The sequence below is a fragment of the Equus caballus genome, chromosome 1 (genome assembly GCF_041296265.1).
Source record: "Equus caballus isolate H_3958 breed thoroughbred chromosome 1, TB-T2T, whole genome shotgun sequence".
Classification (NCBI taxonomy): domain Eukaryota; kingdom Metazoa; phylum Chordata; class Mammalia; order Perissodactyla; family Equidae; genus Equus; species Equus caballus.
Genome location: NC_091684.1, coordinates 157,260,426 through 157,286,931, shown reverse-complemented (window position 1 = coordinate 157,286,931; position 26,506 = coordinate 157,260,426). Strand labels below are relative to the sequence as shown.

Genomic DNA, 26,506 nt, shown 5'->3' with positions numbered 1-26,506 from the left:
TTACCTGTCAATAATTACTTTAAACATAAACAGATTAAATTCACCAATCAAAAGTCATAGAATGGCTGAATGAATAAAAAAATAAGATACAGCAATATACTGCCCAAGAGACTTACTTTAACCTTAAAGACACACATAGACTGAGAGTGAAGGGATGGAAAAAGACACTTCCAGCAAATGTTGACAAAAAAAAAAGCAGGAGTAGCTATACTTATAACAGACAAAATATAGTTTAAACTAAAAATGTCAAAAAGAGATAAAGAAGGTCTCTTTTTATCACACAATGATAAAGGGGTCAATACATCAAGAAGATATTGTAAATATTTATGCACCCAACATCAGAGCACCTAAATACATAAAGCAAAAACTAGCAGAGCTAAAAGGAGAAATACATAGTAATACACTAATAGTTGGGGACCTTAATACCCCACTCTCAACAATGGATAGATCATCTGAACAGAGAATCAACAAGGAAACAGCAGATTTGAATAACACTATAGACCAAATGGACCAAATAGACATACACAGAACATTCTATCAACAATGGCAGAATACGCATTCTTCTCAAGTGCACATGAAACATTTTCTAGGATAGGACATATGTTAGGCCACAAAACAAGCACTATTCAACATAGTACTGGAAGTCCTAGCTAGAGTGATCAGGCAAGAAAAAGAAATAAAAGGTATCAGAATTGGAAAGGGAGAAGTAAAACTGTCTCTACCTGCTGATGATATGATTTTATATATAGAAAATCTTAAAGACTCAGCCAAAAAAACCCTGTTAGATCTAATCAATGAATTCAGTAAAGTTGCAAGATGCAAAATTAGCATACAAAATCAGCAGTTTCTAGCTACTAACAACAAAATTTCTGAAACAGAAATAAATAAATGGATCCCATTTACAATAGCATCAAAAACAACAAAATACTTAGGAATAAGTTTAACTAAGGAGGGGAAAGATCTTTAGGCTGAAAACTAGAAGACACTGATGAAGGAAATCAAAGACGACACAAATAAATGGAAAAGTATCCCATCTTCACGGGTTGGAAGAATTAACATTGTCAAAATGTCAATACTACCAAAAGCCATCTATAGACTCAATGCAATCCCTATCAAGACTCCAATGACATTTTTTACAGAAGTGGAAAAAACACTCCTAAAATTTATATGGAACCACAGAAGACCACAAATAGCCAAAGAAATCCTGGGAAAGAAGAACAAAGCAGGAGGTATAACACTTCCTGATTTCAAGCTATACTATAAAGCTGTGGTCATCAGACAGTATGGTTATGGCATAAAAACAGATAAATAGACAATGGAACAGAATTGAGAGCCCAAAAATAAACCCTCAGCATATATGGTCAACTAATACTTGACAAGGGAGCCAAGAATATTCAATGAAGAAAGACAGTTTCTTCAATAAATATCCTGGGATAACTGGATATTCACATATAGAAGAAAGAAATTGGACCCTTATATTACACCACTCATAAAAATTAACTTGAAATGGACTAAAGACTTAAATGTAAGACATGAAACTCCTAGAAGAAAACATGGGAACAAAGCTCCTTGACATGGCTCTTGGCAATGTTTTTTTGGATATGACACCTGAAGCACAAAGAACAAAATAAAAAACAAACAGGTGGGATTACATCAAACTAAAAAGCTTCTGTACAGCAAAAGAAACCATCAACAAAGTGAACAGACAACCTATGGAAGGGGAAAAAAGTATTTTCAAACCATATACCTGATAAGGGGTTAACATCCAAAACATATAAAGAATGCATACAACTCAATAACAAAAAAACATAACCCAATTAAAAAATGGGCAAAGGACCTGATTAGACATTTCTCCAAAGAAGATATACAAAAGGCCAACAAGTACATGAAAAGATGCTCAACATCATTAGTCATTTGGGAAATGTAAATTAAAACCACAGTGAACTATTACCTCACACTTAGAACGGCCATGATCAAAAAGACAAGAGATAACAAATGCTGGTGTGGATGTGGAGAAAAGGGAATGCTTGCGTATTGTTGGTGGGATTATAAATTGGTACAGCCACCATGGAAAACAGTATGAAGGACCCTCAAAACATTAAGTACAAAACCACCATATTATCTAGCAATTCCACTTCTGGGAATATATCCAAAGGTAATGAAAACACTAACTCAAAAAGATATCTGCACACCCATGTTCATAGCAGCATTATTTACAATACCCAAGACATGGAAACAATCTAAGTGCCTATCAATGGATGAATGGATAAAGAAGTTGTTCTATGTATATATACAATGGAACATTATTAAGCCATAAAAAACGAAGACATCCTACGATTTGAAACAACATGAATGAAACTTGAAGGCATTATGCTAAGTGAAATAAGTCAAACAGAGAAAGACAAACAATGAATGATCTCACTTACATATGGAATCTACAATAAATAAAATCATAGGAAAAGAGATCAGACTTGTGCTTACCAGAGGCAGGAGGTATGGGAGGGGGAACTGGAAGAAGGTGGTCAAAAAAGGTACAAACTTCCAGTTATAAGACAAATAAGTAGTAGGGATGTAATGTACAGTACGATGATTATAGCTACCACTGCTGTATAATATATAGGAAAATTGTTAAGAGAGTAAATCCTAAGTGTTCTTATCCCAAGGAGAAATTTTTTTTCCTTTATTCTTTTTTTGCTTTTTATTGTATCTATATGAGAAGATGGATGTTAGCTGAACCTATGGTAATCATTTCACAATGTATGTAAATCAAACCATCATGCTGTATGCCTTAAACTTATACAGTGATAATACATGTCAATTATTCCTCAATAAAACTGGGAGTGGTGGGGGAGAAAGATTTTTTAGGGGCAAAAAAGTTGGTTTACAGATTGTTGATGACCTTCATATTTTAGGCTCTGTTAGCCTGTGTTATAAACCATTCTACCACCGGAGGGAATTCTAATTATTTTCTCTGATGAATCCTGTATTTCAATCAAATTGCATTTTTATGTACAATTTAATTTGCAATTAATCAAAGACATATAAAACTGACCATTAGAGCTTGTTATTAATAAAAATTAACTAGTCTTACCAAAAAAACTATAACTTGCATTTTTCTAAATTCTAGTAAAGCTACACACTTTCCTCATTTGTGTTACTTTCTGTGTTTCTGTGTGTGATTTGCTTTTCTTTATCAGCTACAGTAGAATCTGGATTTTGAACTTCATTTCCTTTCTGCTGAAGTATTCAAATAGCACCCATATAGATTTCTTGTTTCCAATGCTCCCCACTAATCGCCAACCTATTCTACCCAAACTGCCCAAAGCATGACTCTGAATTCCCTTGTTTAGAAACCTCTATGACTCCCCATTGGTTCCTGAACTGAACCCAACTCCACAGGCTGGCATTTCCCCCAGTCTTCCCTCCTCCAACCATGGTTTGTACCTAACTTGACTTTCCAACGTTAACTCTTACAATTGCCTTTCTAATGCTCCCCTGTGCTCTGGTCAGAGTCAATCTGAGTTCCTTACATATAACTTCATTTCTTGCCTCTGTGTCATGCTTTCCATCATTCCTTCTGAGTGAAATGTCTTTTCATTTTACACCTTTCTGCCTAAATACAACATATCCTTTAAGGCCCAACTCAAGAGCAATCATGTCCACGATAACACCACAAATGGTCCTCCTTGGCCCCTTCTTCCTCCAAACTCCCGTAACATTCTATTTGATCCTCTCTAATAGCACTTAAAACTTTTGACATTGTATTACAGACTTATATCTACATTGTATCCCCTGTACTAAACTGTGAGTACATTAAGGGCAAGATTCATGTCTATTTCATCCTTTTATCTCCTGTAGCACCTGATACAATGCTTTACCCATAGTATATACTCAAAAACTCCACAATATTAAAAATTCAATAGATATATGTTAGGTTAATAAATTCTTCATAGAGACAATAGACTTTATCAGTTATTTTTTAATGTATTTTTTTTCAATTCTTATTTGTTTCTGTATTGCTTTTTAAATATGCTGTTTATTTCTCTTCTTGTTCGTTTGATTAACACTGATGATCTGGGATTCTTTGTAGGATGCAATATGAAGTGTGGCTGTAAGCTGATGCTTTACCATACTGATAGTCAATTTCCCAACAATTGCTTTTAAATGTGAGCCCTTTCTCCATTCTGATATTGTTTCAAGTTTGGCATTCATTAAGTTAATGTGATAGTTTGAATCTATTATTTCACTGTGACGGTTCTGTGTATTTAATATAATATCATAATTATTTATAACTTATTTTAAAATTTGGTGGACCAAGTATTTGCATTAGTTTTCCCTTTAAATAATATTTGTCAGCATTCTTGTTGGTTTATTCTTCAAATAAGTTGTCTTATAAAATTCTAAAAACATTCATGTGGGGAGTGAAATTGTTATTGCATTAAGAGTCCATATTAATTTGCAGAGCATTGCTGCCTTTCATCTTTTTGGTTTACCCAAGCAGGACAATGGTGTAACTCCTTGTTTATTCATATCCTCTTTATATCTGCCACTAGAGTCATACAATTTTAGAAAGTAAATTTCTTTGTCCTGACTAGTACCATATTTCATTGGTTCTAAGAAGCAATTTCTTCACATTTCACATTTTCACATTTTTTCACATATCAGTAACTGGGATATGTCATAATTGATTGTATGTCATAGTTTAATGGTCACCATTCTTTGCCTTTTTAACGAAGCATAGTGTACATACAGAAAACTAAACAGATCTTAAGTGTGCCCCTCAATGAATTTTCATAAAGTGAATTCTCATATGACAATCATTCAGATTAAGAACCATAATGCTACCAGTATCCCAGAACCATTTCTTCCCCCTTTTGAGTCACAACGTCCCTGATGGTGATCGCTATCCTGATTTTTAGTATCATAGGTTCATTTTTGCCTGTTTTTGGACTTCATATGGAAAACCCAATTTACACTTTTAATGAAAATAAAGTCCATTTGTATTTTTAATGGAAATATACCATACATACTCTTTTGTGTCCAGCTTCTTTCGCTCAACATCATGTTTGGGAGATTCTTCCAGATGGTTGCACGTATTATAGACTGTATATTCTTAATTGGTGGATAGCATTTCACTGTGCAAATAGACCACTACTTACTTGTCTCTTTTATTGTGGTTGAGAATTTGAGTAGTTTCTACTTTTTTCTATTATAAATAGTACTGCTATGAACATTCTTGTACATGTCTTGTAGTAAACATATGTACACCTTCCTACTGGGTATATATCTTGGAGTGGAATTGCTGTGCCACAGGGTAAGCTTAGGTTTAATAGGTTTAATAGGTTTAATAGATGCTAAACATGGTTGTACAATTTTCACTCTGTAGCAGTGTCATGAAAATCTGTCTTTTTTCATTTTCTCCACTCTAAGTGTGCAGTATTATCACACTGTAGTTTTGCTTTGCATTTTCCTAATGACTAATAAAAATTGAGCACCTTTTCCAATTTTTCTGGCCACTGAATAGTCTCTTTTGCAAAGTTCCCATTCAAATCTTTAACTAGTAGCATTTTTCTTGCTTAGCATATAAAAAATATTACATTTTACAGTTGATGAAATACAAAATTAATACCTTATATGTTATTGTTACCACTGTAAGTGATATTTTTCTCTATACTTTCTAGCCATCTGCCACGAGTATACAGGCAATTAATTTTTGTGGCTTTATTACATCTATCCATCTACCCATTCCTTCATTAGCAAGCACTTATTCAACATCTATTATGGGTCAAACACTTATTAGCAACCTGAAACAATAATAATAAATGCTAGGTCCTTAGGCCTCAAGAATACAAAGATGAAAACAGAAATGTACCTTTCCCTGATATGCTCACAACCTGAGGAAATCAGGGAAACAGAAAAATGACAGTATCCTACTAAGGCGCAAGTGCTAGAATAGAGACATAAAATGCCATAAGATCACAGGAAAATGAACAACTGATTCTGACTGGGAGTGAAGGAAGGCCTCACCTAGGAGGTGACATTTAGTTGGATCTTGAAGGATGAAGAGGAGTTTATCAGATGGAGAATGATAATAGAGCATACCATGCATGTGGCTGTGAGAGGTTCTTGTGTGTCCTGCGAAGGTAAGATATTCAGTGTGGCAGAATGCTGAGTTGTATGGTGGGAAAGAGGCAAGCAGTGAGGTTGTGAGACTGGAAATGTCCATTAGGGACATGTTATAAAGCCCTAAGGGGTCTGGTTTTATACTAGGGAGTAAAGGGGTTTTTAAGCAGGAGAAGGAAAGGAATGACTTTGTAACTGACAGCAACGTGGAAGGGGAATTGGAGTGGGGAGAGACTATTGGCAGGAAGCCAGTTAAAAGGCTCTTGCAGTTGTCCAAGCAAGAGATGAAGAGGGTCTGGGCTAAGGCAGGGGTGAGTGGAAGAGATTAGAGAAGTTAAATCTCAGAGACACTTTTGGAGCAGAACTGACAAGATTTATTGATTGAGTAAAGGCCAGCCACTCTCAAGACACACACTCAGACCCCTGTCTTTATCCTCTCTTACTCCTCCTGTTCTTGGTTCCTCAGGACATCCTTAATCTGATCCTTCAATTCAAACTGATAATAGCTTCTCTTTCTTTTAATTACTCTTTCTGAACTTAGCCGTTTCTCTAAAGCAATTTAGCAAAACATTTTAAGGAGAGTCCTTTCTGTTGTTAGAATTCAAAAAAGTGTGGTGGTAGTGAGGGGTGTTTGTTTTTAAGAAGTAGTGAACTTGAGCACATTTGATGGTTGAAAGAAGGAGGAAGGAAAGTCAGAGAAAGAGAAGGAATGGATGATGGAAGGGGATGAAGATAGTGAAACAAACAATTGTCAGAATGAGTCCCTTAGGAGTTGTTAGGAGGTGGAACTGAGATTAAGAGTTGGAGGATTTGCCTTGGTAAGTGGGAAGGCCAGTTTTTCCTAAAATGTTAGGAGCCTGAGAAGCTATCGGATCAGAGATGTGCTAAAGGGTCTAAGGCCAGAGAGGCTGAATTTCTGTAAAGTAGAGGGTGTATCTGCTGAGAGCAAAGGCAACTAGGCTACTTGAGAGTGTCCCTCTCCTCTCAGTCCCACTGCAGACCCTCAGCTCTATGCCCCCTATGCTGAGTGGTAGAGCTGAGTGATGCTAGGGTCCTGGGGCTGGCTTGGCAGGGAAGCATCCTGTCCTAAGTTCGGGTCTGGCTGGGGAAGGGGCAGTAGACTTGAAAGAGGCTCTTCTGCCCTGGAGGAAAACAGTCATGCAGTTTTCCCTAGTTTGTCTTCTAACTACCACCTCTTCTGGTTCTTGACTCCAGAAATGAAGAGTTGGGTGTTACTAAAATTTTTGTTTACATGGATGGTTTTTCATTCAAGCTAATTACCAGGAAAGGAGATAATGATCATATACCAGATCAATGTTGCTTTAAACCTAGTTGAACTTCAGCTTTAAATTCTGATCAGATGCACCTAGTCTTCATGTGAGCCCAGTTAAGTCATCACAACTTACAATTAAGTGGAATTTTGGCCCCAGACTAGACTGCCTGAGCCTTCTTCACTGGTTGGCACTTCAGTCCATCATGTGTGGACTCACCTGCTTATTTCTCTTTAGCAGTTGTTTTAAAACTTCCATTCTTTCAAAATTCTCAACCCCACTTACTCTACCCATCTCTATTTCCACTGCTAACTGGTATATAATCGAATATCATTCCTTTCTAAGAAGATTATTCTTTGTTACTAACTCCCTCATTCATCATGGCAATATCACTTACAACATTGCCTTATAATTTGCTTTGTCTTGTCTTCTTTTTTTCCCCCTTGCTCTCAGAAAAAGAGCAGTCTCCCTCTTGGTTTCTTAGCCAAGCTGCCTTTTAATTGGAGTGTTTAGGTCATTTACATTTAATTATTTAAATCTACCATCTTGCTATTTACTTGTTTCTATTTGTCTCAACTGTTCTTTTCTTTTTTCTCAACATAACTAATTTATTTCTCCCACTGTTTATTTATTTTTTCCAGTTATCCAATAAGAATAGGTTGTCTTTTGAGTGAATACTCTATTACATTCCTTCCATCAATTACAATCACCTCATTCCTCTGATTTTATGGAAATTTTCTTAACAATAAAATTTAGGATTTGAGGAACATTTATTATTTCATCTGTCACTCTTGGCTCCACAAAGCAAAACCAGACAAAAGAAAAAGTAAAGGCCCAATTCACAATCAATGAGGATTTAGCTCAAATGTTTACCTAGATCCTTCCTCTAATTTCTGGATTGCACGTAAACACAATTTTTTAAATTGGAATATATTTGACATATAACATTGTGCAAATATGAGTTGTACAACATATTAATTTGATACATTTATATATTGTAATGTGATTGCCATTGTAGTGATGATTAGCACCTCTATCACATTACATAATGATCCTTTCTTTTTAGTGGTTGGAATCATTAAGTTCTAGTTCTTAGCAAGTTTGATGATTATAATACAATATCGTTGTCTGTATTCAGTACTGTCTATCAGATCTCTAGGGCTTGTTTACTATTCGTTGCAAGTAATATACAATATTCCATATATATACACCACATCTTTATATACATATATATACATATATACCACATCTTCTTTATCCATTCATCCACCGGTGGGCACTTAGATTGTTTCCATTTCTTGGCTATTGTGAATAATGTTGCAATAAACATGGGAGTGCATACATCTCTTCGATATCTGGTTTTCATTGCCTTATGTATATAACCAGAAGTGGAATTGCTGCATTGTATGGTAGATCTATTTTTAATTTTTGAGGACCTCCATAATGTTTTCCATAGTGGTTGAACCAATTTACATGCCCACTAACAGTGTACAAGTGTTTTCTTTTCTCCACATCCTCACCAACACTTGTTATTTCTTGTCTTCTTGATGATGGCCATTCTAACAGATGTGAGGTGGTATCTCATTGTGGTTCTAATTTGTATTTCCCTGATGATTAGTGATGTTGAGCATGTTTTCATGTACCTGTTGGCCATTTGGATGTCTTCTTTGGAAAAATGTCTATGCAGTTCCTTTGCCCATTTTTTAATTGGATTATTTGTTTTTTTGTTATTGAGTTGTATGAGTTCTTTATATATTTTAGATATTAGCCCCTTATCTGATATATGGTTTGCACAAAGTTTCTCCCATTCTGTAGGTTGCCTTTCCATTTTATTAATTGCTTCTTTTGTTGTAGAGATTTGTGGTTCCATACAAATGTTAGGATTGTTTTTTCTATTTCTGTGAAGAATGCCATTGGTATTTTGACGTAGACTGCATTGAATTTATAGATGGCTTTGGGTAGTATGGACATTTTAGCAATATTAATTCTTCTGACCCATGAACACGGGATCTTTCCATTGTTCTTTTTAAATGCCTTTCCTCCTCTTATGCCCATTCCTCTCTTTATGCCTTCTTTCAGATTAATTGAATATTTTTAAATGATTCCATTTTATCTTTGTTGGCTTATTAGCTACAACTCTTTGCTTTGATATATTTGTGGTTGCTTTAGGGTTTACAGTACACATCTTCAATTTATCAAGTCTACCTTCAAGTAATATTGTACCCTTTCACATATAATAGTATACTTACAATGGCATACTTCTGTAGCTCCTCTCCGTATCTAGCCTTTATACTACTGTTGCTTATGTTTATGCATTTTACTTCTCCATATGTTAGAAACCCAATACTACACCGCTATTATTTTTGTTTAAATAGTAAATTATCTTCCCATATGCTCCAATTTTATGTACCCGCACCTGCATGAATCCTTGTCTTTTCTCCTTACTTATCAGAAGGCCTGTTCTCCCTGAGTCTGACACCAACCTGTTTACCCATCTTCATAATCCCATCCTTCTCCATCACCTTCTACAGGGCCCTCTTTCCCCTAAATATTCAATTACACCTTCTCCATTAGACCTTTCCCCAATCTATATGTGTACTCAAGTTTCTTTCTTCTTAAAATAAACAAACAAATCAACCTTACCTCAACCTTGAAATGTCTTTTTCCTTCATAGCCAAGTTTCTTGGAAAAGTGGGTTTTACTTGCTGTTTCCATTTTCTCAGCTCCCCATTCACTTCTCAGCCCAGTGCAATCTACTTTCCACCACCACTGCTCAGCTGAAATTGTCTTAGCCAGGTGAGCAGTGAAAGCCGACGTATTAGTCCAATGTACACACATTCACACATTTTCATTGGGCATCTCTATAGCATAACCCTTCTGACCCTTTCTTTCTTCGAACTCACTTATTGATTTTAATGACATACACCCTCCTCATTCTCCTCTCTGGATGTTCTTTCTTGTCTGCTGTTTCCTAGGGTCTGTCATTTGTCTTCTCTTCTCACTTCTACTTAATGTCTTCATTCGTAAAACCACATGTGAAGCCTGCACCTTTGTTCTAATCTTCAGACGAATATATCTAACCATTTACCAAACATCTACACCTACATGTCACATATATATTTCAAATTAAATGTTGAATGCAAACTTTCATCAGCACGGGTTGGATGCTTTCCTACTATGTCAGGCCCTGGGCTGGGCTCTTGGCACACAAAGATGAATAAATTCACATTTCCTCCTCGCATCTGTTCCTCCTCTCGTATTCTCTATTTTGATGAATGTTATCACTCTGACCGAGTCACCCATGGCAGGAACCTCATTGTCATCCCAGTTTCCCTCCAATTGATGTTGATCCTCTCTCCTAAACACCTATGCCATTCACCCCTCTTATCAATCCTCCCCTGTACCCTCAGTGGCTTCCTAAATGGCCCCCAGCTCATCTCCCACCCACTGCCACCAGCCTGATCTTTCTAAAACACATATCTGCTCATATTATTACCTTGCTTAAATTCTTCAGTGGCTCTCCACTTCCTACAACATGATATCCAAATTCCTAAGCATGGCATATAATTTACATGACCTGGCTTCTGTCCTTCTTTATTAGCTTTCTTCCCACCATCCATCCACATGCTCCCTGCTTCCTAGCAACAGCAAATCATACTGTTCTTTCAAAATACTAGGCTCACTCAAGTATGGTTTTCCTCTTCTAGAGATATCCCAACCCTCTCATGTAACTCCCTGCAGCATATCCACCTAGCAAACTTCTCCTTTACCTTTTAGATCAGTTCATCTGTCTTCTCTTTTGTGAAAGCTTCTTCGACACTCACAGGCATAGTTCCCCACTTCTTCTTCTCTGCTCTGTTAGCAATCATACTTTGGAATTCTGGAAGGGCCCCTCTGGAATTCTTGTCTTACATTTCTAATTAGAAGCCGCGTGGAGTAATGGAAAGATCTGGGTTTAAAATCCTAACTCTGCCACCTGCTGGCAGGCTCAGTTTCCTTGCTTATAAACTTGTAATAATATTAAGCTTGCAGTTTTGGGGGAGGATGATTGATGAGCTCTTACAGTACCTGGTAAAATGTGCTCAATAGACAGTGTCTGGTTTCTCTTTTCTTCGCAGGCAAACTATTTGAAAGTAGTCCTTATATGCTCACACTCACTCAATGCCCTGCAATTCCACTTTCACCCAGTCGCTCTCCTGTAAATGGCTCTCTCACAGAGAACCAGTCACCTCTTAACAGTCAAACCTAGCATCTTCTTCTCATTTGCCATGCTACCTGATTTTATACATCATTGGATATCATTGACTTCTCCTCCTTCTTAAAGATTATTCCTCTTTTTGCTTTTCCTCCTAGCTCTCCAACTCCTCCTACTAAGTCTGCTGTCTCTTCTGGCTGCCCCATCAGAGCAACTGTTCTTACTTCCTGGGAGGATGGTGGTAAGCCTGGCAGGGATGGGTGGGAATGGCAAGATAGGTAAGTGGATATGAGTTGTACAAGTTATCAGGAAGAGGTCTGAAAGGGCATCTTGGGCCTGACTATGTTGCTTGTCAATGCAAGTCCCAAGTGAAGAATTTTAGGCAGCTTATCCTTGCTGGGAACCCTTTCTCCCTCTTCATTTGGGCCTGAACCTGCTCTCAGAAGTAAAGGACCTAGAACTCCCTTGTCCTCAAATTCCTATTGAAATCATAAAAGAATGTGTAATAGGGGCAAATTGTATCAGCACAGGAAGTCCATGATGGGCATTAACCATATACTAGAAACTGGCAGAAACTTTTGCTAACAATAGAACTCAAGGGCTGGCCCCAAAAGGCCATTGGAGGTAGAGTCATGACTCTCCCTAATGAGAGAGAGCATCTTATCTGGGAAGATTCTGCTGTCTGTCAGAACCACTGCTACTTCTAACTTGGAGAGATAAGAGTTCTGGAAGGAAGAAGTTGAGGATGGGTTGAAAGGCCAGTTGGAAATCCCACCACATAGGTCCTTCTTGACTTTGTGGACCTTGGACATTGGGTCTCCACTGTTAGTGTGAAGAAGATCTGACATTTTCTGCTGTCTGAAATGGGTACCTCAAGCAGAGATTTGGTTACTATGTGGAGGAAGAGTTCTCCAAGGAGATACACCCATCATCACTCAGCAATTAAGCACCTGGCTATGTTCTGGTTTAGGCTCCCTTCCCACTCTACCTGGGCTGATGGCTCTCAGAACTGGTCATCCCCAGGTGCATAGAGTCTCTGCCTCCGAAGTAAATTTGCAAGCTTCCATCTGATAGACCTTTCTTTTGCCTTCCCTGATTTTCCAACTCCTATTTGGCTTTCCACTTTGACTTATTGAAAATCTTTTGCTTCTCAGATTTCATCACCATTCTCCCTTGGATACTTTTGGTAATGTTTCTTGAGTCCCTATACAACACCATCCAGCTCTCCTTACCCATACTGTTTGAAACCAGTTGTGTACATAACTTTGAATCTGGCAAAGTGGTACCCAGTACAGTACCCACTGACCAGTTCTTTTTATGCCATCATCAAAGTAAAACCTTTGACCCCTTGAAAAGATTCTAGTCACTTCTGTCTGGAGGCCCTTGCCCTTTACTCAGACAATCATTTGGTTCTGGTTGACTCATTACCTTTCTTTTAGTTCTTACTTCAAGCTAGAGCAGCAAAGATTCACCCAGGGCCACAACATCAACAGTTATTGGAGATGGATTTTCTGAAGGCTGTCCTAAGCTTTCCACTCTAACCACTAAATGATGGTACCCCAGACCCTGGAAGTTTCCATAGCTCTGTATCCCTTAGTTGGCAGAGTTTACACATTTTGTGGATAGGGTCACTGAGAAAAATGCACAAACACCCTTGCTGTGAGGCACCTGTAGTGCCCATTAACATTATGTTCAGCTAGCACTACCTACCACCTTTACTCTACTCTTTCTCGCCCTGTCATGTGAGGCTGTGGGCAGTAAGCATGTAAGTGAGAGGGTTATTGTTAGTCCATGTCTGGAAAGCCTCCCATACATACACCTAGAGAAATTATCAGTGGGCACATACTTCGCAGCAAGTTATGGCTAAGGTATCAAGTGTCACCATCTATCAGATAGATTTCTTCTAAATTCAGCTCCAGATGAAACACAGTTACTAATCTTCAAACTGTACCATTATGTAAAGTAAAGAGATTGGTAGTATTAGCAAGATCCTGGGCCAAGTAGGATACCAGACCACAAACACGTGCTCACCTGCCCTATGCACTGCTTCTCAATTGGCTTAAAAGAATGTGAGAGCTTGTTTTCTCTTTTTCTTTGGAATGCTCCTTATGGCTTTCTTTTTTTTAACTTTAATTTTTTAAAACAGAGGTCCAGTTTCAACTTGATATTCTAGGATCATGTTGTTAATGCGTTTTGTAGGAATGAGTGTTCTTAATTGATTTCTGGTAGTACCCACTGAACTTTAGTTTCCAGAAAATGGTCGAATGTGGTTACAAGGTGATGGCAGAAGTCTTTTCTAGGCATGTGGTTTATATTTATTCTTGAAGTAGTACGTGCCCCCTCTAATTTTGCAGTGGCCTTGCTCAACTAGCATTTGACTGGGTATAATTTTAAATCAGCTTCACCTAGTGTATCGGTTTATGTCTCAACAGGAAACAGATGGTATACTTAAATTAGGATAATTAGAGAAGGGTTTATTTACAAAGAGACCATCACAAAGATGTATGCAAGATGTCGTGGAACCACAAGAAAGGATAGTGCAAAAACCTGAGGCTAGAAGCAGTGAACCATTACTATTCCTAGGCCCAAAGGGACAAGATGTAACAGACCCCAGAAGGAAAGTCAGATAATGAAGACCTCCTTAATACACTGACCTCAGTCTTTTCAAACACTCTGCTCTCCTTCTGGGACCCCCTGGTAGAACCCAACTAGATAAGCCAGAGGGCATGGGAGCTCATTGATGTAGTCCACAGGGTTAGACTCCCAGGGCACAGAGCAAGGCAGACAGTAGACCCAAAGATATCTGGCACACCCAGGAAGTCTAGGATTAAAATTAAATTAGTTCCTTTATATGCTTTGCAAACGATATTCCAAAAATGATGACATCCTCCAGGTACACTGACACCTCTAAGCAACCTTTTTTACTCATTATTTTCTCTATTAAGCATGGAAAGGTAGCAGCATCTTGTGACCCTAAGGTATCCTCTTGAATTGATTCAGTTAGGTGTTGATAAAAATTGTTTCTTCCTTTGTCCGATTACCTATATCTGATAATACACACTCTCCTCAGCTAACACAGGGTTGGGCCTCCTACAGAAAGTGAAATAAGGAGGAGAAGGAGGGAGGAGTGGAAAAGAAGGCTATATATAAGGAAGAGGGAGTATGTTAGATGGGAGAGGCAGCAGTGGAGAAAGACCCATGGAAATTAAGCCAAGACCTCAGGGCATTTGGAGTTAGCAACTAGTCCTAGCCCTGGCTAAGCTATCCTGCCTCAGTGTTATGGCCAACTGGGAGCTTCTTGCTGGGCTCACCTTCTTTGGAGATTCCAAGAGTTTGGAAATTAGAGCGTTTTGCTCACATGACTGCAGTGTGCTGAGGATACTTAGGATTGGCAGAGACAGGTGGACCTGGGGTCTAGGTGAAGCATGAAGCATAGGATGATGGTTAAGAGCTCAGATTCTGAAGCCAGACTGCCTGAGTTTACATTCTGTCTATGCTCCTTACAGCTTCCACGACCTTGGAAAAGTTATACAACTTCTCTGTTTTCCAGTTTCCACATCTGTAAAATGGGAATGATAATAGCAACCACTTCAAAAGTTCTTAGGAGAAGTCAATGAGTTACTATTCATAAAGTTTGTAGAAAGAGCCCAGGACATAGAAAGCACTGCATAAATGTTTTTAAAGTCAAACTTGAATAGCCCTCCTTGCTGGGAATCTTCTCTCAGGCCCTGGCCACCCAAGGATTCTTGAGGGTAGTGGTGCTTTCCTTCTAGTCTGTCAATGCACATCTGATTGACTGTTCAGGATTATGAGTTTGTGATGTTTTTAGAGAAAATTGGTCAAAGCTGCCTCCCAGAAGAATAGGTCCTTTTCTGAATCTGGAAGCTGAGCAATCCTTTGTCCCTGGGGAACAGGGAAGGAGTAGGTCCCAAAAGTCTCTCCCTGATGTAACCAGTGTCTACTTCTGTGGGAGGAGATTACCGAGGATATTGCTAGTCCAGCTAGGGTAGGGTTGTTCTCACCTGCTGCCCATTGGCAAGGTTTGATCCGGCCCTTCTGGCATTGCTGGAACACTACTGGATATCTCCCTGGCTAAATAATTTCCTCATTGATTAAGAGAAAATTTTTCCTCAGGCTAGGTAATCTAAGTTCTTGGAATTGATACAAATTGGATGGAGTAATTTTTGTATCTTAATTTTTGGGTTCTTATCAGGAGGATCCTACAACCTTACACCAGGGCAAGAAGTTTCTGCAAAACACATGCCGGCTTGTTCAAGAAGATCCTGCTGAGCCTGTTGTGTTTGGGTGAGGCGTTGAGAATTCACAGAAGTGAGAGACACAGCTGTTTTAGGAATGTGACCTTGTCTCAAGACGATTACTAGATGGAAGGCAACTTTATTCACAAACTGATCTAAAGGGCTACTTGATATACAGATCTTAACTACCTAAAGGTGAATCATAATTATTGAGTTGCACTTCCAGGAATAATAAAAATCTGAGAATAAACTATTTTTCACAACTGTACTATTTGATAGACTTAAATATTTCAGAAAATTTCAGTTTGTCTCTTTTTTGGTATCTTGATTTGATGCAGGGCATGGTTCTTTGTCGCCTGTACAAGAGAAGTCTGTAGAATACATTACCTATTTGCTGGTTTACTAGTAAGATCAATGATATAAAATATTTTTAAAAGACAGGAAACCTATAGTTAAAATATACTATCAGTGATATATGGGACTTTGATGTCAATTTTAGAGGCAGCTGGGATGGTGAGAACAAAAATTATATTTTGGGGTGAGTCAGGGAACCAAGGAGTGAGGACCATATGGTTGTACTTCCTAGTAGTAGCCTTGTTTATACTGTTTTGCTCAAGAGGAAAAGTTAAAATGACGGGGGTAATAAAAGTTTGAAAAAAGATGACTTTTGAAGAGTCTAGTGGTGGATGCTCATCCAATCTATTCCAAGGAACAGAAAGAGGATATCAGATAAAATAGAAGGGAGTGAGATTTCATTAGAGACAAGGGATGATACGCAGGATTCAGACTAAGTTGGACTCTCCTTGGGAATCCTCAAGCAGAGAACAGTTAGCCATCTACCCTGGCCTTGAGAACTGCAGCTCCGTCTGACAGGGCTGGGAGGCAAGGTTGCTGGGGGGTTTTCTTGCTTTAAGTCCCAGACATTCATGACTAGAGCTTCATTTGCCTCTGGGGAGCTCTGCCTTGCTGCTCCTTACTCTGTAACTTCTCTTTTTAGCTTATGCTGCCTACTTCCTGGCAGCTTGCATCTTGGATTTCCAGAGGGCACTGGCCTTGTTCGTCCTCACCTGTTTGGTGCTCTTCGTCCTGGTTTGCCACATTCTGAAAAAGTACTTTGGTGAAAAATTAACAGCATGTCTGAAGCCCTTTAAAAGCTCCTGCCTGAAGCTTTGGATGAAATGGTGAGTAAGATAAGAATCTCAGTATCCCTGGTCCCACAACTTGTCCCAAATCCCAATGCACTTTGCTTTTTCTCTTTTGACAGTTCCTGAGCTGTCTCTCAGACCCTCACCTATACTTTACAAAACCAAGACTCAGAGAGCAAATAGCAACAGGCCTCTGAGCACCAGACTTCAGTTTCTAGTAGCCTCGTGTCTCAACATTGCCAGGGGGCAAGAGGAGTTAAGTTTCAGAGAAGACTTGCAATCTCTTTATTGTCAGGCTCATGTCAGAAATAAGAAAAAACCATACTCTTCTTCAGTGAAGTAATCAGAACAAAGAGGCTTGCAGCTGCGTTAACCTAGCAAATTGATTTGGTGGTCATATATGTCTCCCTTAGTTCCCTGATAATTTTTATGCCTTTTTCCCCTCTAGCCTTCCAGACTTCCTGCACCCACTGCTGTCTTTTACATTTCACACTTACCATTCAGTGTATACTGAACTGGATTCTGCAGCAGCCACAGCTCATCTAATTAACTACGGCATGCACGTGTCCTTTGATCATGGGCCTGGGGTGAGAGGCTAACTTTCAGACTCTCCATATAGTTCCTTTTTTCTGCCTATTCTCCAGAAACACCAGAAAATAGGTGTTAAGAATGTTTGCAACAGTGATAATTTGGAGAAACACATGGGACTACAACTTAAATTTTGGATCATTGATTTATTTGATACTGAGGAGGTGGGGGTAAAAGGACTTTATTCATTAGCAGGATGGGTTCTGGAAGCCAGATTTTATTCACTTTAAGTGAGATGAGTTGACAATGAGGACAGCTCTGAAGTTCAACTCTGAACTGTAATGCCTTTTGTTGTCGTTGTTGTGGTGGTTCCTGAGGCCTTTCAATAGACAACGTGCTCTTTTTGTTTTCTTTTCATATGCGATCTCTCTTCTAATTCTTTTCCCTTGAACCGAAATGACTCCAATACTCAGACGTGAGGAAACCAGTCTGTGTATTGATCAAGCTTGTTTGGTACATCAAGGGACCACAAGACCATAAGTAGTAGATTTGTGGCTTAGCCTTTACTCTTGCCCTTGAAGTGGTTGGAAATTGGGTGGAGATCCATGGGAGACCGTGCATAGTTTTCCTCTTTCTTTTTTTAATATTTTGGTTATTCATTAGAACAATCTTAAAGAATGAGTCTTTATATCACATCTTACTGATATGAAAACTTGAGAAAAAAGATGTCATGTGATTTGTGTCCTCAGATTGGACTCTTTCAACTTGATTCTGTGAGTCAAAGAGTTGGGGGAGAGAGGTGGTAGCTAGGAAACGACCAGATGGATGATTCTCAAGATACGTCTCTGTGTCTAATTTATTATTTCACTTATCCTTGGGTGAACTAATTTTTAGAGGTAAAGTTAATTACTTTTTATTCATTCACTGAGTCAGTGACATGGTCTTGGCGTTCCTTCTTCAGGGTGTTTGCAGGAGTCTCCTTGGTCGGCCTTATCCTGTGGCTGGCTCTAGACACAGCCCAAAGGCCAGAGCAGCTGATCTCCTTCGCAGGAATCTGCATGTTTGTCCTCATCCTCTTTGCCTGCTCCAAACACCACAGTGCAGTGAGTTTTGGATACGAGGGTGGGCACAGTAACCCATAGCCAAGGGCCACGTGTTACTAATTACAAAGTGCATGTGTCAAGTATTGATTACAAAGGCACAGAACTAAGTTCTTAACCATCTCTGGAATTTGCCCCTTTGACAATTTTGCTCCTAAGAGAAGTTTTAAAGTTCTTAGAGGACCTAGACCACTTATTTTCAAACTTTAAGTTGTCATCCATTAGTGTGCCTTGATATCAATTCTGTGGATCTAGTTCAGTGTTAAAGAAAGAACAAAAGAAAAAAATAAAGAAGGAAAGAAAGAAAACAGAATACAATAGAGAATCGGCTTGCATTGCACATAGTAATATTAAAGTATTGGTTTATGACACTTTTATATATATGGATGTGTGCGTGTGTTATCTAACCAGTAGACACATATGGACCACATGGACATATGTGGCTCTTTGCATATTACAGCCCTGTTTCCCTGTGTTCCCTACTCCATCTTACCTCAGATTTACTGTTAACATCTTAGGTTGGTTCCACCCAGAGCACGTGTACCAATGTTTAAAATTCTAGTCAGGTAGGGACAAATATGGTTTAGAACTCATATTGGAATTATGTTCTTATCCATCCCAGGTGTCCTGGAGGACAGTGCTTTGGGGCCTGGGTCTTCAGTTTGTCTTTGGGATCTTGGTCATCAGAACTGATCCTGGATTTAATGCATTTCAATGGCTGGGAGACCAGATTCAGGTATGAGAAACTGAATGTGACGGCTTTGCTCTTTTAGAACCCTACAGAAAAGAGATTTGGGGGAAGCAGGAGGAGAATGGGCTGTGTCTTGTTAATGATGGTGGTAGGAGATCTGGTGGGAAAGGAGAGAGTCCACTGGGATACAACTAAACATATGAATAAAGAGAACTGAACTGCTGAGTCCTCTGTCATTCAGTGAGCAGCTCATGAAGACACAGCTTGCCCCCATGCTGTCAAAGGGAGGCCAACGTAGCAGCAGTAGGTACTAATCACGCATGAGGCTGATCCCACCTTCCCTTGTGTCCTTCCTGGTTTTGCTCTTGTTCACCCTATCTTTTTTTCTTTCAGATTTTCCTGAACTACACTGTGGCTGGCTCCAGTTTTGTCTTTGGGGATACGCTGATCAAGAATGTCTTTGCTTTTCAGGTTATATCTGTTTTATGGGCCAGAACGAGGGTCAGTGTGGAGGGAGGTGTAAAGCACAGGATGAAAATGTATGTCCTAGAGATCAACCAGTCTATATACCAATTTGACCGTGAGAAGAGGACTTGATCCCATCAATAGAGGAAACAGCATCAATCTCCTGCCCTTTGGTCATTACTATACTGAAATTGGAATGAAATAGGGGTTGGGGAGGAAGGCTCAGAAAACATCACCTTGTGGATTAGTACTGATGGGATAATAGATTTGCAGTACATTTAAAATTTATTTCTAAACTAGCTTTTGTTTTGGTGGTCTTGTGGTTAAGATTCCGTGCTCTCACTGCCGTGGACCAGGTTCATTTACTGGTGTGGGAACCACACCATCTGTCTGTTGCTGTGATGCTGAAAGCTATGCCATTGGTGTTTCAAATACCAGCAGGGTGACCCATGGTGGACAGGTTTCAGCAGAGCTTCTAGACTAAGACAGACTAGGAAGAAGGACTTGGCCACTCATGAAAAAAAATTGGCCATGAAAACCCTATGACTGGCAATGGAGCATTGTCTGATATAGCACTGGAAGGTGAGAGCATGGTGCAAAATGATTGGACAGGGGTCCACTCCGTTGTACACAGGGTTGCTAGGAGTCAGAATCGACTGATGGCACTAATAACAAAGCTTGTGTTTAAACATCCACTGAGTATCTACACTGTATCAGCTACTCTTGGGATGCTGAGAATTTACCTTCAAGGCCTGAAACATAGTCCACTTATGGCATACACGAGCACAGTCAATGTACTATCTCACCAGTGGCCGCATCATTCTCATTACAGTCCTTACCGATCATCCTTTTCTTTGGATGCATGATGTCCATTCTCTACTACCTGGGCTTTGTGCAGTGGATAGTTCAGAAGGTGAGTCATTCTCCTATACCAGTCAGGAGGTGGGCCTTCATCTTGTGATCTGTCAAGAAGCATGAAGATTACATTTATTTTGGAAAAATGCTCACATGTAGGATCTAGAGCATTAGAACCAGTGTGAAAAGGCAGTTCTTTCAAGCATGCCTGATATTAGATGGCCAGGACCAGGCTCTAGTGGGGTGAGGGGCAGAGCTGGGAGAGAAAATGAGCCAGACTACCATTTCATACCAAGTTTTAGTCTACTTGTTCTGGAAGCCTAGAACCCTGAGTTCTGGTCCAGGCTCTATTTGTAACTTGCTTTGTGGCCTCAGGCATGCCACTCTACTTCTCTAGGCCTCAGTTTCCTTACCACTAAAATAGAGAAGGAGCGTTTTTACTGGATACTCTCCAAGATTCCTGCTAATGTTAATGGTGTAGATGTTTGTATCCCTTTAGGTCGCCTGGTTTTTGCAAGTCACCATGGGCACCACCCCCACAGAGACCCTGGCTGTGGCAGGAAACATCTTTGTGGGTATGGTAAGTACTCCGAGGCCTTCTGATCTTCTTTTCTCTGGGGAACAGAGAGTGTGGCAGAAAACAGGTTGAGAAAAGTACGCTTTCCTTCTGAAAAGTCAAATAAATGAAGATTGTATGGGCAGCCAATCACTGATGAAAGAAAATTTGGAAGCTCAAAGGGAACTCAGCTCTTTGCTTTCACTCTTCATGCCTAATAATACTTACCTTGGCAGACTTAATTTGGACATCCTTAATCACCCATCCAACTTCTTACATAGGAATTCAGGGAAACGTCCTGGTCTAAATCTTCTCCCTGTTCAGGGACTATGCAGGATGTTTGCTCTATATTCTGGTTTCTCCCTGTGACCCTTGTTTTCCAGGGTTTCTAAGAATGTAATAGCTTACCTTGCTCAAGGCTAACACCAAGGCTCTTCCCCATAATACTTGTTTGATCCATATGTCTATATGGAGTAAGTAATCCATATATGCTACTACCTGAGCAGCTCCATGTTAGGGACAATGGCTTGTCAAATTAACAAGGAATTAGTATTGAGGTCTTTCTCTTGCAAAGCCCTAGGCTGATTAACTGTTTCTGAAACGTTCTCAGAGTACTTCTGCATACTTCAATCACAGCACTTTACATTTTGCTGAAATTATCCATAATCAGCTTAGTTTCTTCAGCCTGACTACAAGCTCCTAAGAGTAGGAATTTTGCCTTATTCATATTAAAGACCCTAGCATCTGGTACAGCAGTAGGCACATAGTTGTCACTCATTACATGATAGATAATATTATCTTAGGTCGATGCTAGATACAGTTTACATGGTTGTGTCTTCTTAATTTCATAACATTTCCACAAACATTATTTCTTTTGATTCTTTCATCAACTTTGGGCTTCAGTTATCTATTTGCAATTTTTTAATGAATACTTTTTAAGTAACTAATATGTACTCAGTAAGTGCACTGTACTCCATAAGGTCATTCATTAAGTATGTGGTTTTAGACATTGAAAACATACAAAAGAAGCATACCATTTCTCTTCTATAGCATTTTAAAATGTAAATAAATGAGACAAACACATATGAAAACAGATGAGAACAATACCAGCCAGGATATGATTAGGTGCCAGAAGGAGTGAGGCAGATGCTGGGAGGGCCTGAGAACAAAGCTCAGTGCTCGAAGGGCACTCATACTGGAGGGGAGTGTCCCAGGGGCCAGGGTGGGCACTCTGGGGTGGGGAGTCGCACCCTCTTGAATCTGACTCGTTTCTCCTTGTTTATAGACAGAGGCACCTCTGCTCATTCGACCATACCTTGCAGATATGACGCTCTCCGAAATCCATGCTGTGATGACTGGAGGGTTTGCCACCATTTCGGGCACTGTGTTGGGAAGCTTCATATCCTTCGGGGTAGGCATAGTTTGTTTGATCACACTTGGGTGAGCCCAAGTCTGGGTTCTACAGATGCTGATTTCTAGGTCTGGCCTTACAGATTGACGCGTCATCCTTGATTTCTGCCTCTGTGATGGCTGCCCCTTCTGCTCTTGCCTTGTCAAAGCTTGTGTATCCAGAAGTGGAGGAGTCCAAGTTCAAGAATGAGGAGGGGGTAAAATTGCCCCGTGGGTGAGTCCAATGAGGCATATAATTGGGAGATGGTGATGTCAGGTGCAGAGTCAAGAGTGGTGGTGCTGTGGTGGCAGAGGCTTCAAGTCTCCTGGAGAAGGAATAATACGATTCCATATCCCCTCTTGTCTACCTCAGCCTCTAGCTAATCATGTGGATTTTCTCATCTTGTTTAACCCTCCCACCTGCCTCTGTCTTCTGCATACCCGTATCCTCTGTCCTTGGTGTCAGTGTTATTCCATGGCAGTTAAATCTGATACTGCTTCAGTATAATTCCACCAGAAGGGTCACTAAAGAACCCCCATCACCTCTTGAGCTGGTCTTGTACTCTTCCTCTGTACTCTTGCATAGTGGGATTTCTCTTCTCTGAGGGTCTGAGACTACTCTAGACACCGTATTCTTCCCCTATGCCCAATAACCACAGGAAAGAGAAGAATATCTTGGAAGCTGCCAGCAGTGGAGCCACAGATGCCATAGGCCTTGCTGCTAATGTAGCAGCCAATCTGATTGCCTTTTTGGCTGTGTTGGCCTTCATCAATGCTGCTCTCTCCTGGCTAGGGGAACTGGTAGACATACAGGGACTCACTTTCCAGGTAAAGGATTACATTTGTTGGGCTGTCCTCTAGGGTGTGGTTAAGTAGTCCTTGAACTGTGCTGTCCTCCTGACCCATAGTGAGCTAAGAGAGATCATGGATAGAAGGGTGGAGGAGACTGAGGCAAGGCTCCAGAGAAAGTCCTTGGCTCCTGACCTGTGTTATTTGTTCTTCCTTTTCCTGAGATATCTCTTTCTTTCACCCAGGTCATCTGCTCCTATATCCTAAGGCCCATGGTTTTCATGATGGGTGTAGAGTGGGCAGATTGCCCAATAGTGGCTGAGATGGTGGGGATCAAGTTCTTCACAAATGAGTTTGTGGCCTATCAGCAACTGTCTCAATACAAGAACAAACGTCTCTCTGGAGTAGAAGAATGGATTGGGGGCGAGAAACAGTGGATTTCTGTAAGTGACGATTCAGAAGAGCATAAATAGTCTGTAGGCAGACAGAAAGTGTTACACAGAAGTTGGTTCACACCCACAGATCCCTTCCCAGTGTCCTAGGCCTAACTACGAACAAGCTTAGCTCCAGTGCCCACTCTGCCCTGAGGTCTGTGTGCCAGTCCTTCCTCATACTCTACTTCTCTCTATAAAGTACTTGTTGGGTCTTTACAGTTGGGATAGTCCAGGATGCACACTGCTTTTTTTTTTTCTAAGGTGTGCTTTTTGGTGAGGAAGATTGGCCCTGAGCTAACATCTGTTGCCAATCTTCCTCTTTTTAAAAAATTTTTCTTCCCAAAGCCGTAGTACATAGTTGTATATTCTAGTTGTAAGTCATTCTAGTTCTTCTATGTGGATGCCACCACAGCATGGCTTGATGAGTGGTGTTTAGGTCTGCACCCAGGATCCAAACCCGTGAAACCTAGGCCACCGAAGCAGAGTGCGCAAACTTAACCACTCAGCCATGGAATGGCCCCATGCACACTATTTTATTTATTTTATTTATTTTTGAGGAAGATTAGCTCTGAGCTAACATCTGCCACAAATCCTCCTCTTTTAGCTGAGGAAGATTGGCCCTGAGCTAACATCTGTGCCCATCTTCCTCTATTTTATATGTGGGACACCTGCCACAGCATGGCTTGACAAGTGGTGCATAGGTCTGTGCCCAGGATCTGAACTGGCGAATCCTGGGCTGCTGACGTGGAGGACATGAACTTAACCTCTACCTGACAGGGCTGGCCCCATGCACACAATTTTTGAAGGTCTAAGACCCCTTTATTCATTTCTAAGTTTAAATTGCTATAAATTGATCTCCTTTTCACTCTTCCTCTGTCTTTTCCCTCTCAATCATCCTCACTCCTAGGTCTTCTTCTTATTCATAGGCTTCAACAAGAAGAGTGTTGGGCAGAGAGGCCCATGGTGCTTTCCATATCATTATCCCTGTGATAACTCAGGGAGCAATTATTTTCTGAGCATCCTTTCCACATTCCTTAGGGTAGTGTGGACAACATTGGGGGTTCCAAGTACTCTGGAACTTCTATCATGATTACATGACTGCACACGTGAGACTGAGTTTATTTACTTATTTATTCTTGTTTTCCGTAGGTGAGAGCTGAAATCATTACAACATTTTCACTCTGTGGATTTGCCAATCTTAGTTCCATAGGAATCACACTGGGAGGCTTGAGTGAGTTAATTCATTTTCTTAGATACCCAATAAGCCAGACAGATCCCAGCTTCTGTAGTGGGCAGTCCTGGTGCATCAGTACAAGTTGAGCCCAGATTGAGAAGCTGATGTGAAATGGACCCTCTCAGGCGGCAGTTGCTTGGGAGTTAAGGCAACCACGCTACCTGGCTGTGCAAGGAGCCCAGGCTGGGTTTATAATCTCAACTTCTGTTACATTTTTTCCTTTTGACTGCAGCCCCAAAATACCAATTTTATTTTTATTTCCCCTATGAAGAAGATTATAATGATTTTATTTTGCTGTTAAATGGGCATAGTACATACATAAGTAAAGCTATTTTGTTTTCTATTCGGTAGAGAAGGTACTTTATGAAATTAGGCTGCTCACCAGTTGTTGTCACAGAAGTACGAGTTGCACAAAGAATCCAAAGATTAAAAAACAACAACAGACATATAGGTCAGAGAGAGAGTAACAGTGAGTGGGTGAACTGTTGCATTAAAAGCTACAAGTCACTAGGTGTGGGCGGAGTGAGTATCTGAAGCAGACACAGATACATTTAGACAGCTGAAGACATTGCTGAATGTGGGTGATGCCTCGCGGAAGTAATATGAGGAAAGTGGAACTGTCCTTGAGGCCAGGGGCAGGGAGAATGACTAGCAGATTCCAAGAGTTTAGAAGCTTCAAGTCAGAAATGGAAAATAAGAAGAAATACAGCTCGGTGTGTCCCTTTTTTATGGCACTCATATTCTGGGGTAAAATCATTAAGTTGATTTATTTGGTAACTGATTGAACAATTTAAAGGTGAAACCATTTCCTTTCAGTTTATCTTTTTCTGTTCCGTTAAACACGTCTGTATTATTCTAATTCTGATGCATGACTACTGTCTGATTGTGAGATTGCCCTCTAGTAGTGGGATATGCATCATGTAGCTAAGGCTTAGGTGAATTTTGCCTTCCTTATCCCTCTGGCTCAAAATAGTCCCTCGAATTCTGGCCCCAGCTTAAGAGTGCAGATCCCAACTAATGAACATCTGTCCAGAACAGCCCAGAGCTTTGCTTGATCCAGATACACCTTGGGAGTGTTTACAGAACCACTGAAGTCAGGGTCAGACACACAATCTTTGACCTGGGGAATGTCTGAGTTAGTGACCTCTCAGGACTAATGTGTATAGACACTTCTTAGGGTACCATTGGCCAGCCTCTCGTGGTTGGTGGTAAGGATGCTATTCACCTGCCTGTGTTTTGTTCCTCTGCATTCTTCTAAATGGGGGCTCATGGGATATACTGATTGCCTGGTGGGGAGGAGATCATGTTATTTTGTTGTTTTTGTCTGCAGCATCAATTGTACCCAACCGGAAGAGTGACTTGTCCAAGGTTGTGATCAGCGCCCTCCTCACAGGGGCCTGTGTATCCCTTATCAGTGCCTGTGTGGCAGGTAGGTGCCTCAGCTTAGTCTCTTGGCAGAAATCACTCACCTAGAT

At 40.1% G+C, this 26,506-nt stretch overlaps 1 protein-coding gene and 1 long non-coding RNA gene across 6 annotated transcripts in view; one reads left to right on the top strand and one right to left on the bottom strand.

Annotated features, from left to right (window-relative positions):
* The window catches only part of SLC28A2 (solute carrier family 28 member 2), an 85,794-nt gene that overhangs the window by 46,850 nt on the left and 12,438 nt on the right, over window positions 1–26,506 (top strand). For all 5 annotated transcript variants that reach the window (XM_070237202.1, XM_070237200.1, XM_070237194.1 and 2 more), the window contains 13 exons: window positions 15,803–15,894; window positions 16,843–17,026; window positions 18,480–18,621; window positions 19,241–19,354; window positions 19,703–19,780; window positions 20,607–20,687; window positions 21,129–21,209; window positions 22,471–22,596; window positions 22,679–22,809; window positions 23,234–23,402; window positions 23,609–23,806; window positions 24,947–25,028; window positions 26,362–26,460. In XM_070237202.1, the coding sequence (XP_070093303.1) occupies window positions 15,803–15,894; window positions 16,843–17,026; window positions 18,480–18,621; window positions 19,241–19,354; window positions 19,703–19,780; window positions 20,607–20,687; window positions 21,129–21,209; window positions 22,471–22,596; window positions 22,679–22,809; window positions 23,234–23,402; window positions 23,609–23,806; window positions 24,947–25,028; window positions 26,362–26,460 (1,577 nt within the window). The remainder of the gene's footprint in view (window positions 1–15,802; window positions 15,895–16,842; window positions 17,027–18,479; window positions 18,622–19,240; window positions 19,355–19,702; window positions 19,781–20,606; window positions 20,688–21,128; window positions 21,210–22,470; window positions 22,597–22,678; window positions 22,810–23,233; window positions 23,403–23,608; window positions 23,807–24,946; window positions 25,029–26,361; window positions 26,461–26,506) is intronic.
* LOC138918026 (uncharacterized) lies at window positions 17,705–23,239 on the bottom strand. The gene is made up of 2 exons (XR_011426832.1): window positions 22,501–23,239; window positions 17,705–20,736 (listed from the first exon to the last, which is right to left on the bottom strand). It is a non-coding gene; the product is annotated as an uncharacterized lncRNA (long non-coding RNA).